Source organism: Haliaeetus leucocephalus, unplaced genomic scaffold (assembly GCF_000737465.1).
Source record: "Haliaeetus leucocephalus isolate CR32 unplaced genomic scaffold, Haliaeetus_leucocephalus-4.0 Scaffold577, whole genome shotgun sequence".
Taxonomy (NCBI): Eukaryota; Metazoa; Chordata; class Aves; order Accipitriformes; family Accipitridae; genus Haliaeetus; species Haliaeetus leucocephalus.
In genome coordinates this window covers 6,974,506-6,988,477 of record NW_010973013.1, presented here as the reverse complement: position 1 = coordinate 6,988,477, position 13,972 = coordinate 6,974,506, and the positions used below count along the sequence as shown (strand labels likewise).

The window sequence follows — 13,972 nt, the reverse complement described above, 5'->3', positions numbered from 1 at the left end:
AGAAGGGCCCCCCCCCCCCCCCCCCGCCCCTTTGCCCAGGGACTTGCAGCATTAGGTACTACAGCACTTACCCATCTGGCACTGGTACATGTTCCGTGGACTTTGGTTGTGGTCAGAGAAGGGGATGAGGTTGGCCACCACGCTCAGAATGCTGTGAGGGAAGAGCTCCTGGTGAGTGGTCATTCCAGGCACCACCTCAGACTCCAGTGAGGCCACGTTCATGAAGATCTGCAAGCATCAAATCGGACAACACTCATTTGCTTCCTTCTTTTAAAGGGAAGGAAGCAAAACAAAGCTGCCTCCGATGTCTTTTTATCCATTTCAGTTTTAGCTGTGGTTGTTGTCTGCACCTTAGTGTATTAACAGGCAAGAAAAACATCAGACAGTTGTTAAACTACCTATCAGAATCACAGACCAACTGCAAGGAAAGCAAGTCTGGAAATAAAAAACTCCAGTAACACGTGCTCATTGCTGTGTCCCATTTTAGTAGTTCCAAATAGGCAAGTTCCCCGGCAATCCACTGCTTGGCTGCCCATGGGCAATTTGGAGAACATGATGTAACACAAGATGAGATAGTACACACACGACAGCAATCCTTTGTTTCAGAAGCTTCACTAAGTTAACACTGAGAGCAGAGTTCAGTATCTCAAAAAGATCCCTACAGTCCATCTAAGACATTTACCAGAAACCAATTAGCAGGATGTGAGAAAACCCTTTTGCCACCTATTCTAGCTCTTCAACACAAGCTCCCTGTGTCCCATCCTCAGCTCCTTTCACAAATATTGTCCAAAACATTGTTTCTGATGCCAGGTACCTCTGCAATAGTCAGCGCTTTATAAAGGAAATATGAAAACCCCACCTGTTCCAGAGTACCAATCCATTCATTCCTTCCATAGAACAGGTTTCTGACAGGCCGCACCATCCGGCAAGGGGTAGTAAAAATGAACAACCCAGGATAAAGACTGGGTTTTCCCGTCATTGGGATAAGGACCACTTCTGCCCGTGCAGGAAATCTCTTCTCTTGCGTTATCTGTTTGTGCAAAGAAATGCCAACTTAGAAACACAAACCAACAGTGGTTTAGTTAAGCTGCATCCAACAGGCTACACAATGAAAATGCCAACCACAGGTGTAGTTACTAATATAAAATGGTGGAGAAAAGATTTTAAAAATACTTCTAGAAAAATCTCCACCAAAAGGACAAAGTATGTCTATCTTACCTTTTTCAAGAAAAGAAGTACTTCTAAAAATAACAACTTCATAAACCAACAGACCAAACATATGGATATAAACAAGAAGAACAGAAAAGCCCACTCCAATACAAACATACAGCCAAAGGTAACTTACTGGGTCAGATTTAAAAAAAAATAAATAAATGGAAGTTTAAAAAAAGTTCCAAACGTGCCTATTTTTTTTACCACCGCATATTGAGGATATGTAGCTAAGGAACATTTTAAACAAGACAACCTTGAAACGGCGGAGGGTTTCTGCAATCTCAGGAGCCAGCTCCCGCTCTACCCAGCCTACCACAGAGCCGTCCAACACAACTCTGTAACACTCTGCGTAAGGCTTGCTTGGAGTCGCATCAATGGGGGTGACACCTGTGAGAAGAGGGGGTTGGTAGAAGGAACAGTCAAAAAAGCAAACAAAACACAGAAGTTGTTTCTGCAGGAAGCCTCAATCCACACCAAAAACTTTTCCGAGACATCAGAAAATTCAGACCTACAGCGCAAAGCTGTAGATTACTTAATGGAAAATTTAAAACATGCACAACTAAGAATGCCATTCCTCTCCCCCTTTTTTCTGATTGAAATAAGGATCCCCGTTATCGTGGTAATCACAAGTCAGCTGCAGTTTAATTCAAGTCACCAGCAGGATAAGAAAGTCACCGCTTGGTCCAATTTCTTAGAGCTTGTACTGTGCAATCCCTTTTGCTTAAGTGAACTTCTTCACTCTACAGCACACACCTAAGAGACATTTACATTGAACTTCACACTCTCCAAAACGCTGACATGCCTGTATAAGCAACGTGCTACTTACCACTAAGCAGAAGCACAGTAGTACAGGTTTAACTTGATTTCACCTTCTCAAGTTAACAGTGTACAGTGATGGTATCTGGAGAACCTTTCCCAGATATGGGTTTGCAGAGCAGAAAGGTAAAAAGGAAGACTGCTTCATTAAATGATCAAGCCAATAAAACATACCTAGGGAACACAACAAAGGTGGAATGTCTGTCACAGGCACCATCTCCGTCACTATTTCACACACAGCTGTCATGTGGTTCATCAGACCGCAGGGTTCTCCATCTGGGGTGTCCACAGGGCACAGGAACCCCCAGGATTCGGGCAGCAGCTTGCGGACAGTTGTAGTTCTCATCTGGGAAAATGCTGCCCCTCTATGTATGCAGCGGAAGTGGGAAAGGTAGCGAATGAAATTCAGCTTGTCTCCCACCACACACAGACCGCTGTCCTGTAACATGCCCAGGCCTTGGGAACAAAATTGAGATTTATGTCAGGACATCATCCAGCTTCAACAAATAAAGTATGATGTTACAAGGCAGTTTCTTATTTTTCACTGACAAGCCCTAAAGATGCTCACACAGGATCCCAACAACAGAAGGCACATGTGCTGTTGCCTGTGCACAAGCAAGTCAGTGAACTGTAAGAGGCCTAGAGACTTTAAATTCCAAGCTATTGCTTAAAACCCAGCTCCTTTTAGAAACACATAAAAGTCCAGTGAAGTGACTTGGGGATTTGCAGCTGGTACTTTTTACTGAAATTCTGGGGCCTTCTAATCTCATTTCATTTTCTAGTGGGCATTCCATTACAACATCATAACACTAGACACTTCAGGGAAGCACCAGGTAAATCTGAAATATACATTAGTGAAGCAGTTTCTCTCCATTTAAGCTCACATGACCAATGGGGCAGTCCTGATAAACAAATGCCCCCTCTCTGTCTTACATTACATGTTCTAAGAAGAAATAACCTTTGGGAAAACAAATCAAAACACGGTTGCTGTTTTGGACAATGTTAAATTTAGTTTCAACTATTTATCTGGGTAGAGGCTTTGCTTTAATAATTAACCTGTTTTATATCACGCATAAAGTCTATGCTTGAGGAGAAATCTTGCCTTTTTCCTCAACCATCCCCTTCCTCAAACCACTTTCATTAATTCAGTTACAGTGTACAACATCTGCACACAAGCAATTGTTTTCAGTTAAGAGGTCAGTTTTAAGTTGCTTCTCATTCTGTTTAGCAGGAAAAAATAAAAGGCTTCTTAAGCCTGAAGGCTTACCAGTTTTAGATCGCAGGTTACCAGTTGCAAGAAGATATTCAAATGGCTTGGTAAGGTCTGTTGCCAGGCTGAATGCCTTCACCAAGCTGTCTTCATTTATGCTGATACCTGCCTTTTCTGTTCTTTTCTCCAAAACGAACTTAACAGATTGCAACCAGCTTTCAAGCCTCTCCTACGGTTTAAAAGCGAGAAATTTAAATTTAAAACAGGAAAATAAAGGCTCAAATTAGAACTTTGCATCAGTTGCATGTGCTACAGAAATCCTCTGAAATCAGCAGGATGGACAACTTTTAGTGAACTGACAATTTTCCAGCCATATTTCCCACACGGACTTCATTTTATCAAAACGCTGATGGTATCACGCCAACACAGACCTGCAAGGAAAATACCCATCCGCACCTTGGTAATCACTTCCACCCAGACCAGTGGCAAGTCTGGCAAACAAAATACAGTAACAGAATTTCATAAAGCACAAACAAAACCCAAAGCAGAAACTGTACCTATAACCTGACCACAAGAATAACTCCACTGATTAGCCTGCTAAATACAGTGACAAAGTAAAACGACATTACGAAGTAAGTTTAGATACCAAAACTTCAAGGCCATGGACACACAGTATTTAAATGTTGCTGAGACAATCTGAGATAGTGGACTGGATTTTAATTTTAACCATAATTTTATCAGTGCTGTGATCTTAGATACTACATAAAAACAGGGAAAAGGACATAAGATACCCAACAACGCTTTGAACTCTTAGTAAAAATCCACTGTATGCAGCCACACTGCGTTTACTGTATGCTCTAGTCTATTTAGCATCTTTGCATTCAAAAAAGGGGCTGTTAACTCACTCCCCTGCTGATCTGACAGGGCCAGGCAGGAAAGCAACCTCTTCTGGTTCCTGGTGGCAGTTCCATATAGCACTAAAATGCTTCACAGAACTCACATTTTATTTTATTTCTAAACTCACTGAAACCACCCAAGTAGTAGAGAGGTTTTAGTAGTCTTTCAACAAAGCAATGTTAAAGAAAATTTTGGCTAAAATGGAAAAAAAAGGTTAAAAAAAAAAGTTATCTCATAACTCGGGGAAATATCTTTACTTGAGGATGGGAACTACTATTGCACAATGATTTTCATGGAAAAGTCAAGCTTCTGAACAGGAATATTTTCCTCCCAGCATCCTAAAAATGAGGAATTCCTAGAAATAAACTGAATTCATATTGAATTGGAATAGATTAGGAAACTGCATTTTTACACAGTTAATTTATTACTGGTGATGTAATTCAGAAGCATGCTATCAACTGCTTGATCTGTAAAGGAATTTAAAGACAGGAGAGCAATGACAACATCACGAATCATCACTTTTGGAAGATGGGGCGGGGGGCAGTTATTTCTTGCACATTTTCCATGTGAAACAGCAGCAACGCCACAACAAGACAGATCTCTACCACTCCCATATCAATTGCTACAACAGAAATATGCTGTTTCAAACGCCTCTTCAAACACCGGAAGGATCGGTATTCCTCTGTTCTCAGACTCCCACACTGAATGGGGCACATTCATTTGCTACAAGGCTACAAAGCTCTTTATTCCAGGTTTTGTACAGGCTTTTCTTCAGCATATTTAGTACCGTACACTGAGACAGCCAAGCCTTCCTTGACTACACTGCCTGGTTATGCTACATCCAGAAGTGTGCTCTCGGCTTTCATAACATATCCAGGCTCCTCGCTCTTCAGCCTGGCTCCTGCACTTCTCCTGCCCCCATGGTCAGTGTGGGGTCTGGGCTGGATGACCATTACATTCACAGGCTTAAACCCTTTAAGACCTTACCTTTAAGAACATAAGGAAAAGCTGTCCTGGGGTAAGCACTTCTTGATTCATCAGACTGTCTGGATTATCCTCCATGCACTCCCCTTTGGCAAAAGCGTACAGCTTGCGGGTCATCATACAGAGTAGGTAAAACTTTTCAGTTCTGTTTGTCAGGTGTATGCAGATACACTTGCTGGAGGAAGAGAAAGAAGGAAGACAACTAACACCATCTCTTCTTGCTAGCTGTTCTTCAAGTTTCCCCTAAATAATCACAAATCAATTTTTTTGGCTAAAAAGCCTAACAAGGCACAAGCTTTTGCAATTGCCCTTAGTATTATAGGAAAATTCCAAGAAATAATAATAAACACCCCCCAGAGATTGAGCGAAAAATTAACAACTTGTCTTTTTAAGGGGCTAGTTTTGTTAAGGATATACCTGGTTGATTAGATGAAGGTGAACCTTGTGAAAGACTGATTTTACACACTCCCATGTTAGATGTCCTTTTAAGTATACAGTTTATGTAAACAGATATTTGAGTCAGGACCAGTCAACAGATGAGGTCTGCGTGTTAACTTTACGGTAACTATGACACCAATCACATAGACACACACATATCCACACACATGCACCCCACCCCAAATCTGAGCTGGAAACTAGTAGCAAACCACAAAATACTTCTGTTAACACTATCAGTGACTTGCCAGAGAAAGTCCAAATCTGCACTATCAACCCATGCGTGGAAAACGGTGGGCTGAACAACACTCTATCACAAGCAAAAAGGAAAGCCCCACCGAATTCCCACTAAAGCTGTTTGACTGCTTCCCAAGACACTTGAGATCATTTGCTCTCCAAGACAAGAGTGCAATAATCTTCTACCAGCACTCAAGGATTTTTTTTTCAGCTTTTCACTTCTGCTCTACATTGCCCTATACTGAAGCTTTCACAACTTCACTGCAAAGCAAGACAAAATTCCGAAGTCAGGTTCTGTCCAGATAAGTTACAGTTCCAGCACTCTTACATACAGGGTACATCCCAATTAATGTTTTCACTATTCCTCCTCTTCTATCTCCTCAGCTGAGGCAAATAAGGTGTACAGAACATATCAGAGGGAAAAAAGAAAACCCAAAGAAATTGCCCACCAGAATATTTACAAATAAGAAAATCAGAATAATTCCAACCTGCTTGAAATTATCCTCTCACATTTCTCAGTACAAAGTTCTGTGCTTCCAGCTGGTCTACGGACTTTTAAGTGCACCTCTGAGGCACCTGCAGGCTGCCTTTGTGTTTCCAGCCATCCGACCACCCCCTATTTACAAGTACGCAAGGACTTGGGCATCCCAAATGATCCTTTTCATGTGCTAAAAAAACCCTCAAAGAGCAAACACATACTTTACAAAAAAAAAAAAGAAAAAGAAATTATTTAGTTGAACGCCTGTCACACTGACAGTCTCAAAGCCAGCTCTTCCATTCCTTCCTAACTTATTCCACGGAAGAAGCAAAGTTTTAAAGCATCTAATTTCTACCATTTTAAAAGATAAATGTAATTTTCATCATAGTTGCCAACAACTGTGAGAAACTGATAAAGTGCCACAAATTGCAGTATTTCTGTTCAACAAATAGAGCCTCAAGCAGCCACAGACCTAGCTTTAACCTTCTCTGCCTTAATCTTTAATATTTATGTTTTTCACCAAATACATCAGAAAATCACAGCTAAGTAACAACCGATACCCTCTCCTGAAACCATTTTGGGGATACGTGTGTCAATCCATTAAAATACATATTTCTGAACACCACAAATACAGATTATCATAATATCCTGGAGTCGCCCCCAAAACTGGCCACTGGCTATCATTTTATAAATGCATGTGAAAATCATAACAAAGCGTGATGTGATATGGCAGAGTACTCTTAGATCTGCCTATAATTGCAATACAATTACACTGAATCACACACTCTTGCATGCATACATACATACTCCAAAATGAAATCTGCAGCCTGTTCATTGCTGTACCACTCAGGAAGGTTAAGTTTTACTCTGAAGCTCTTTCCCAGGTATTCGAGGACGTTTTGCTGTGTAAAACAGCCTGCATCTGCTACCATTCTCATCATCTCAGTAATGCAGTTCACATAAAAGGTGTCACCTTCCTTTTCTTTGATCAACTCTTCAAAAATCTGGTAGTCTGGGAAATTAACTAATGCCTGAAAGACAGAAGCGTATCAGATCAGAAAAAGAAGTCATAGCAACATCTGTCCATAAAATACAGCAAAAGAACTAGGGCACCCCACTGATAGAAGTTTTCAGTCCTCTGAAAATACCCCTCCACCATGCAAACTGAAAAATACGGTGGGGTTGAGGTGCTTAGAGAGTAATGCAGGAGATATTCATACCCTGATGATGACCACAAGTACTCCCAATCCAATGAGACCCTTGGGAAAACCCAAACTTGCACCCTCTAGATTAACAGGCTTCTCTTGTTTAGGTAAGATTTACTAATATCTTTACAGAATGAGCTCACGTAGAAACATGAATTTAATTCACCATTGGCTCAAGCTGCTACTTATTCTCATGCAAACCAAAAGGCAATTTAGCTTTTTGATGAAGGCTATGAGAAGGAATTCACTTTAGTTTCAGCACTTCATATACTAAAGCTCATACTTAAATCCAACATTCTTAGCTCTTGGTGTTATAATGGTTTCCTAGTCACTTCTTTACATCAGGGTTAAGCAAGTATGTTGTGCACCAATGACTTCCATATTTACTGACAAATGTGCCTCATCTTTAAGTAAACTATTTGTTCATCACATTTAAGTAGGCTTCAAAAAGTTCAGGAAAAATTGAAGGCTGCATAAAAACAGACACTAAGGCAGATTTCTTTATGAAAGGGGGCAATATAAGCTCAGTTCTGCTGCTTGGTTATCACGATATATACAATTCGGAAGCAGCCAGAGCACCTGCTGCCTCTTGTCCAGCACATGGTGCCTCTTGTCCAACATGGGAGAGCACTGGGATGGCTACACACAAGAAACTACAATTAACAGCCAGAAGAGAAGTGGAGTGGGGCCACAGTAGCAGCAGTCTGTCACAGTGGGGCCGACCTGGACGGACCACAGGAAACCAGTACAGAACTGAGCTTGACTGATGCAGGGGTGTGTGTGCAAACCCACAGTGACTAGTTATGGAAGAATTCAAACTTCAGACAACACAGAGATGCTTATCCTGAGATCTCACGAGCTACCAGAAAGTCAAAGTCAGTACAATTTCTTTGCATATTAAAACAACAGGTAATCCACTACTTCTGGTAACTACTTTTGTTGAAACAAAAGTTGAAGAAAAGGACTGAAGAAGAAGTGAAATGTATTGTGCAACAACAATGTGAATATAGCAGGTTGAAAGAAGACACAAATTCACTGAGGCCGATTTACATGATGCTTCCATCATGCAGTGCCACAGGCCTCTGATTTGCTCCAACACTTAGCTGCTGTAGGTAAAATATGTGGCTGAAGTACTCTGGCTCTGCTACTAGAGAAAGCAAGCTCTTAGAGAATTTAAAAAAAGCCTTGGGTCTAGTAAAACTTTTGCCTGCTGTCCAAAGAACAGTTTACATCCATCAAACGTGCTCAGGTAGATCCTTCCAGATCTTCACTGCTTCCAGTTGCAACCAGAAACAGCATTTTATTTTTCTCCTTAAAAAAGCCAGTTCACTGATTTACTTTTAGATGGGACAACTGGACTTTAATGATTAATGTTCTTCACTCACTGAACACTCAGCTGTCATTCTGTTTTAAAAAAGATTCCTGAGATCTTTCACATTAGGTGGCAAATTCTTACACCTTCCAAGAGCTATTCATCCAGAGCATTCATGAGCAAAAAGCCATGAAATCCTTGCATAACTCTTCCCTTCTCTCTTGACCCTGCACACACTTCCTCTGCTGCAGCCAAGTGTTACATTACATGCAGAGGCTCTGTTTGGACTATAGTTCTTCAGCCAGCATAGGAAGGATGACTGAAAATACTTAATACAGAATTAGCTTCTTCTCACTACTTGAATAAAGATGCTTAGCAAAACTTCTGTATTTATTCAGCACGAGCATTAGTTGTTTACCTTCAGAGCAAATCCCAAAGGAAGGAAGAACAACTCTTTCTGGAAAATGAAATTCACCATGACACAACCATTTTCCAAGTAGTGAAGGTTCATATTTATTGCAGTGTGTTCATCCTTAACACAGTGCATCACTACTCCTGCAAAAATTAACACAAGCAAAGACCAACATGAGCTGTACAAAACCAACTGGCTGCATTGCTGTGACATGTTCGAGCAGGTATGAGACAATTCATGAGAGAAACCGGTACTTCCTCGCTGAGAACATGAGGCAGATCTCTAGTTCCAGCATCAGTCTCCCATTTCAAATAAATACACCAGCTCAATTCACTTCTTAGTGGACAAATGTCTCGGGACAGCCAACACACTTGCTGAGAGGCTCGGAAGATGTGTACAGATTTTAAGAAAAGGAAAGCCCAAAGCCTCAACTATTCTGTCTGTAACCTTAGGCTGTAAGATACAGCAACACACAAATACTCTTCCTAATTGCACTCTGGGTCAAGTTTTCACATCTCTGTGTTCGGGTGGTACCGCTGCAGCAGTTTCCTGTCCTGTCCCATGCTATCCACTGCAGGACAATGAAAAATAAAACAAATGGGACTGTTTAAACAGGCACTGCCTCAAAATTAACTAATGTGGAATTACAGTGGATGCTCAAGCGCCATGGTCCAGTCAAATCAGCAGCTGGTAACACCTGAGTTTAAAACTGCAACTTTTCTGGTTTAATTAAATTGTAAACTCATTTTACTGAGTATACATGACAAAAGTATGGGATAGCCAAGAATCTAGTTAATCTGCTTCATGTAAATTAAATCTGCCATCTCAAAGTATGGATAAACAAATTAAATTAAACAAGTTCAGCAGTTTACGCTGACCTCTACTGAAGGTAGGGTTTTAATTACACCTTCCACATAACAAAAGGTTACACGTACTGCCAAGGCCTAGAATACAATTGCTTCACTCAACATGGGCGGCTCAGACAGCTCCCACAAGGCTAGCACCTGCCTCAGGCTTATATCCTCATGGTGGTGTTGACCCTTTATTTTTATATGTAGTATAACGTTTATATTTTTTACAAGAGCTACACCAAAACAAACTACCAAAAGTCAGCTACAGATGGTCACTCTGTCCTCAAAGTAGTTACTAGCAGGATGCTGCAGGAAACTGTTCAGCTTACCATACTCTGTGAAACCAGGGCCTCTGTTTTTCCATTTGTGTCTTGTCATTGCAAGAGGGAAATTTCGCCTGGGCATAATCAGCATCCTAATGACTTTTTCTAAGCCATTAATTATAAAGTAGCCTCCCATTTCCTGGCAGAAGAAGAAAAATAATTTTAATGTGCTTAGAAATTCATAACCCAACATTTTAAGTAAAAGATAAAAGCGCCTGTATTATATGCTAACAAACATTTAATGTTTCAACTATGAAGCACATAGTAAGACACATGTTTCAGCACTGCATTTGGAAAGGCTGCTCTCCTTGCCATTGACTATTAAGTCTAAATGTAGCATACAGTGCAAGGAAAGGGATGCATGTTCCACAATTTAAAGGAAGAAAGAAAAAAAAACCCAAAAACCTGTGTGGTCAACTAAACAGCTTTGAAGAGCTGACATTAACTATTTTTTTTAATAAATGCTCCGAAGTTCTCATTCTGAGTTTATAAACCAGAGGGATCTTCAGTGCAGAAAATTGCTTTCTGGTCACATGCAAGCTTAACACTGATAAATTTATAGCTCCCCTAACAGCATGCCATTAGACAAAAAAACATTTCAGTAGCAAGTAATACTATGAATGAAGCTACAAGAGGCATACCAGTGGGGCAGTAATAGTACGCCACTGTAAATTTTCTTTCATAGTTTGCTCACTCTTTTTGTGAGCAAAAAATACAGCAGTAAATAATTCTGTATTCAATTCCCCACAGCTGACACGCTACTGGGGAGATGAGGAAAAGCTCCAGAAGACAACCAAGAATGAAAACGTGTCTTTCAATGCCTGTTCTCCAAATCTTTGTCTCCACAGAGGCCTACTCACAGCTACATAACCTCAGCTGCCGGTTAGCAGTTGAGAAGTCGTATAGTGGAACTGTAAGTAGCACCACCAAACAGGTCCCTGTATTCAAAGACAGTTGTGACTGCAAATTTTTCAAGATGCCATACGGAACCACCATAATTAGGGTACATTCAGAGAAAATAACAAGTCAAACTTGAAATAAAATATAAACGCTCAAGTTCTGTAAAGAGAAGCTGGCCTGAGATAGTGCTCATGTAAAATGCAGATTTTCCTGACCCACAAAATCCCCGTTACCTCTTCCTCCTCATGGTGCTGTATGAGCTCTTGTGGAGAAAGATTATAGAGGTTGCACAATTTGGACTTCACCATGATTGGAATATACCCCAGGGGCTGTTTAATAGTCCCTTGTGGCATGTCATTCACTGACCAGCTGATGTCAGCCTAAAACGACACAACGCAAACAGTGAGCAAATTAAGTTGCCCTTTTAATCTTTCCTGCTATATTAACTGTACATTTAATATAATCACATTCTGTTCAACCAAATGCTATCACTGTAAAACGGTAATGATGATAATAGAAAGGAGAACTAGTAGATACATGCATAAAGATTACACCACAGAAAACAGTCAACATGGGTTTACAGAAGAACAATCATACAAGTCTAGAACTAGGTAAAGAAGCTGCTAGTAGAGTGAACAAAGTTGATACAGTCTACTTTGTCTTTCAGGCCCTTCAATAGAGCAGCCTAAATAAAAAAGGCAGCCACAGGTTATGAAAGCAAACCTCAGAAGTTGACAAATAGTTAAAAGAAAAAGTAGAAGAAAACAGACACTGCTTAGTGAAAGGGCATCCATGATATAAGCCTGCAGAGGCCCTTCCTAAGACTTCGTCACCTAACTAGTTCATGAGTGATCTGAAAAGAAAGAAAGAAAAGTGTGAAAGAAAATGCTTTATTTATAGTAATAAGATCTAGCAGTGGGTCTCCAGAAGTACCCCTTGACTGTATGAAACAAGGTGATAAAATGCACTGTGGGAGCCAACAATCCTAACTTGATATGCAGAACAACAGGCTTTAAAAGAGCTGCTGCCATGCAGGAAAGAAACATCAGCACTGCAATACAAAAACATTGGTTCAACACCTGGCAAGAGGTTAAAGAGTAAATTGAGTCTTAGGAATTACTGTGGAAGGGAAGGGAAACATTACTGTGCCCCTCTAAACCCATGGTGCAACCTTACACCGAGACCTCTGCACAGTTCTGGTCTCCAGCTCAACCTATGGCTAAAGGTATAAAGTGGCTCCCCTATGAGTAGCTGCTCAGCAGATCAGGGCTTATTTCTCACTTAGGTGAAGTGAGAACTGCAGGAATAATCTGAGGGAGGGGTGTGTGGTTGAAGGCAGCATGGTGAAAACCGGGAATGATTACACGCTGCTTCCTGCTGTGCAAGGGCAGGGAGCAGGAGAGACCAACCAACCTGTCCTAGCACAGGGCAATACCTTCTCACACAAGGCACAGCAAAACGTTTTGTTCCAACTGTTCCAAACATTTACATGGGTTCAAAAAATAATCGAAGAAACAAACATTGGAAAAAGGACGGGAAATAATTCAGGTATGAAAAATAAAAGCATCTCTAGCTCAGGAAAATCTAAGAGCCACTGGGAAAGCAGCCATGAACAATTTGCAACTGCCCCACTTTCATGTTCAGGTAAGGTACTGCACTTACAGTCACTTTTATCACTGTTAGTTGCAATGCTTTGGAGAAAAAAAAAAGCTGAAAATGCAAGCAAGCATTCCCTTGCACCGGGTGCCTCATGCACGTGAACAGCTCAGATGCAATTACACAATTTTAATAGAAAACAGCAATGGCAGTGCAATCCTTTCACGGTGCAAAGGAAAATATTTGCTGGGGATGTTGCTTCTTCTCCAGGCAAATTTTGGAGCAATTCAGAGAAACAATCAACACGTGATGTGAACAAGAGGGATTTGTAACTCTGGACTTGCATACGGGAGCAACGCTGCTTTTGAAACCTGGATTCCTGCAGAAATAAGATTTGGATTGTCACGCTCTCTGGGATGACACGGTCTCCTTCCGCAAGGCAAATGTGACAGCAGAGTAAAGAACACAGCTAGGGTCCCGTGGAAAAGAAGGGTGGCAGAGATGGGGCCTGTTTCAAGCTGGGTTTGAAGGGAAGCTTGCGCAGCGAGCTCCTACTTCTCCAATACCCGAGACTCCACGCGGGACAGAGCTCCTGGAAATCCCACCTCCCCAACCCCAAGCAGGTGAAATTGGGAAGCGGTCTTGAACTAAAGCACGCAGAAACGCGTGAAGCAGTCAGGCTGCCTCTGCTCCCCACGGGGGGGGCTGGGGGGGGGAGGACCCGCGGGGGGGGCGGGGAGGGCCCGCCCCCCCCCCACCCCGTCAGCAACCGGCCACTTACGGTGATCCTGCCGCGGTAGGTGCTGCGGAGGCCGCGGCACTCGGCGGGGAACACTCTCCTCTCCTGACAGACCGTCCCTACCGGCACGGCGGGGGGAGAGATGGACACCCCCGCCACCACCAGCAACACCCGGCTGTCCTTCAGCGCGAACTCCAGCGGGGACAGATCCTGCAACGGTACCGGATGAAGGGCGGCGGGAGCCCACCGGGAGGGCCCGGCCCCGCGCCCCCCCCCCCAGCATTCACCCCCCAAACCTGCACGGCGCGGTAGACCCCCTCGCTGACGGCGTAGTTGAAAGACTCGATGTGGGCACCGGGCAGGTC

General features: G+C 42.1%; 1 protein-coding gene across 1 annotated transcript in view; it reads right to left on the bottom strand.

Annotated features, from left to right (window-relative positions):
* Positions 1 to 13,972, bottom strand: part of POLR1B (polymerase (RNA) I polypeptide B, 128kDa) — a 20,657-nt gene that overhangs the window by 6,611 nt on the left and 74 nt on the right. The window contains exons 1-12 of the mRNA XM_010577809.1: positions 13,904 to 13,972; positions 13,650 to 13,817; positions 11,506 to 11,652; positions 10,379 to 10,511; positions 9,205 to 9,341; positions 7,077 to 7,300; positions 5,123 to 5,294; positions 3,296 to 3,467; positions 2,203 to 2,484; positions 1,466 to 1,599; positions 860 to 1,030; positions 72 to 228 (exon numbers count right to left, since the gene is read on the bottom strand). The exon at positions 13,904 to 13,972 is cut by the window's right edge and continues 74 nt beyond it. Of these exons, the coding sequence (XP_010576111.1) occupies positions 72 to 228; positions 860 to 1,030; positions 1,466 to 1,599; positions 2,203 to 2,484; positions 3,296 to 3,467; positions 5,123 to 5,294; positions 7,077 to 7,300; positions 9,205 to 9,341; positions 10,379 to 10,511; positions 11,506 to 11,625 (1,702 nt within the window). The 5' untranslated portion in view covers positions 11,626 to 11,652; positions 13,650 to 13,817; positions 13,904 to 13,972. The remainder of the gene's footprint in view (positions 1 to 71; positions 229 to 859; positions 1,031 to 1,465; positions 1,600 to 2,202; positions 2,485 to 3,295; positions 3,468 to 5,122; positions 5,295 to 7,076; positions 7,301 to 9,204; positions 9,342 to 10,378; positions 10,512 to 11,505; positions 11,653 to 13,649; positions 13,818 to 13,903) is intronic.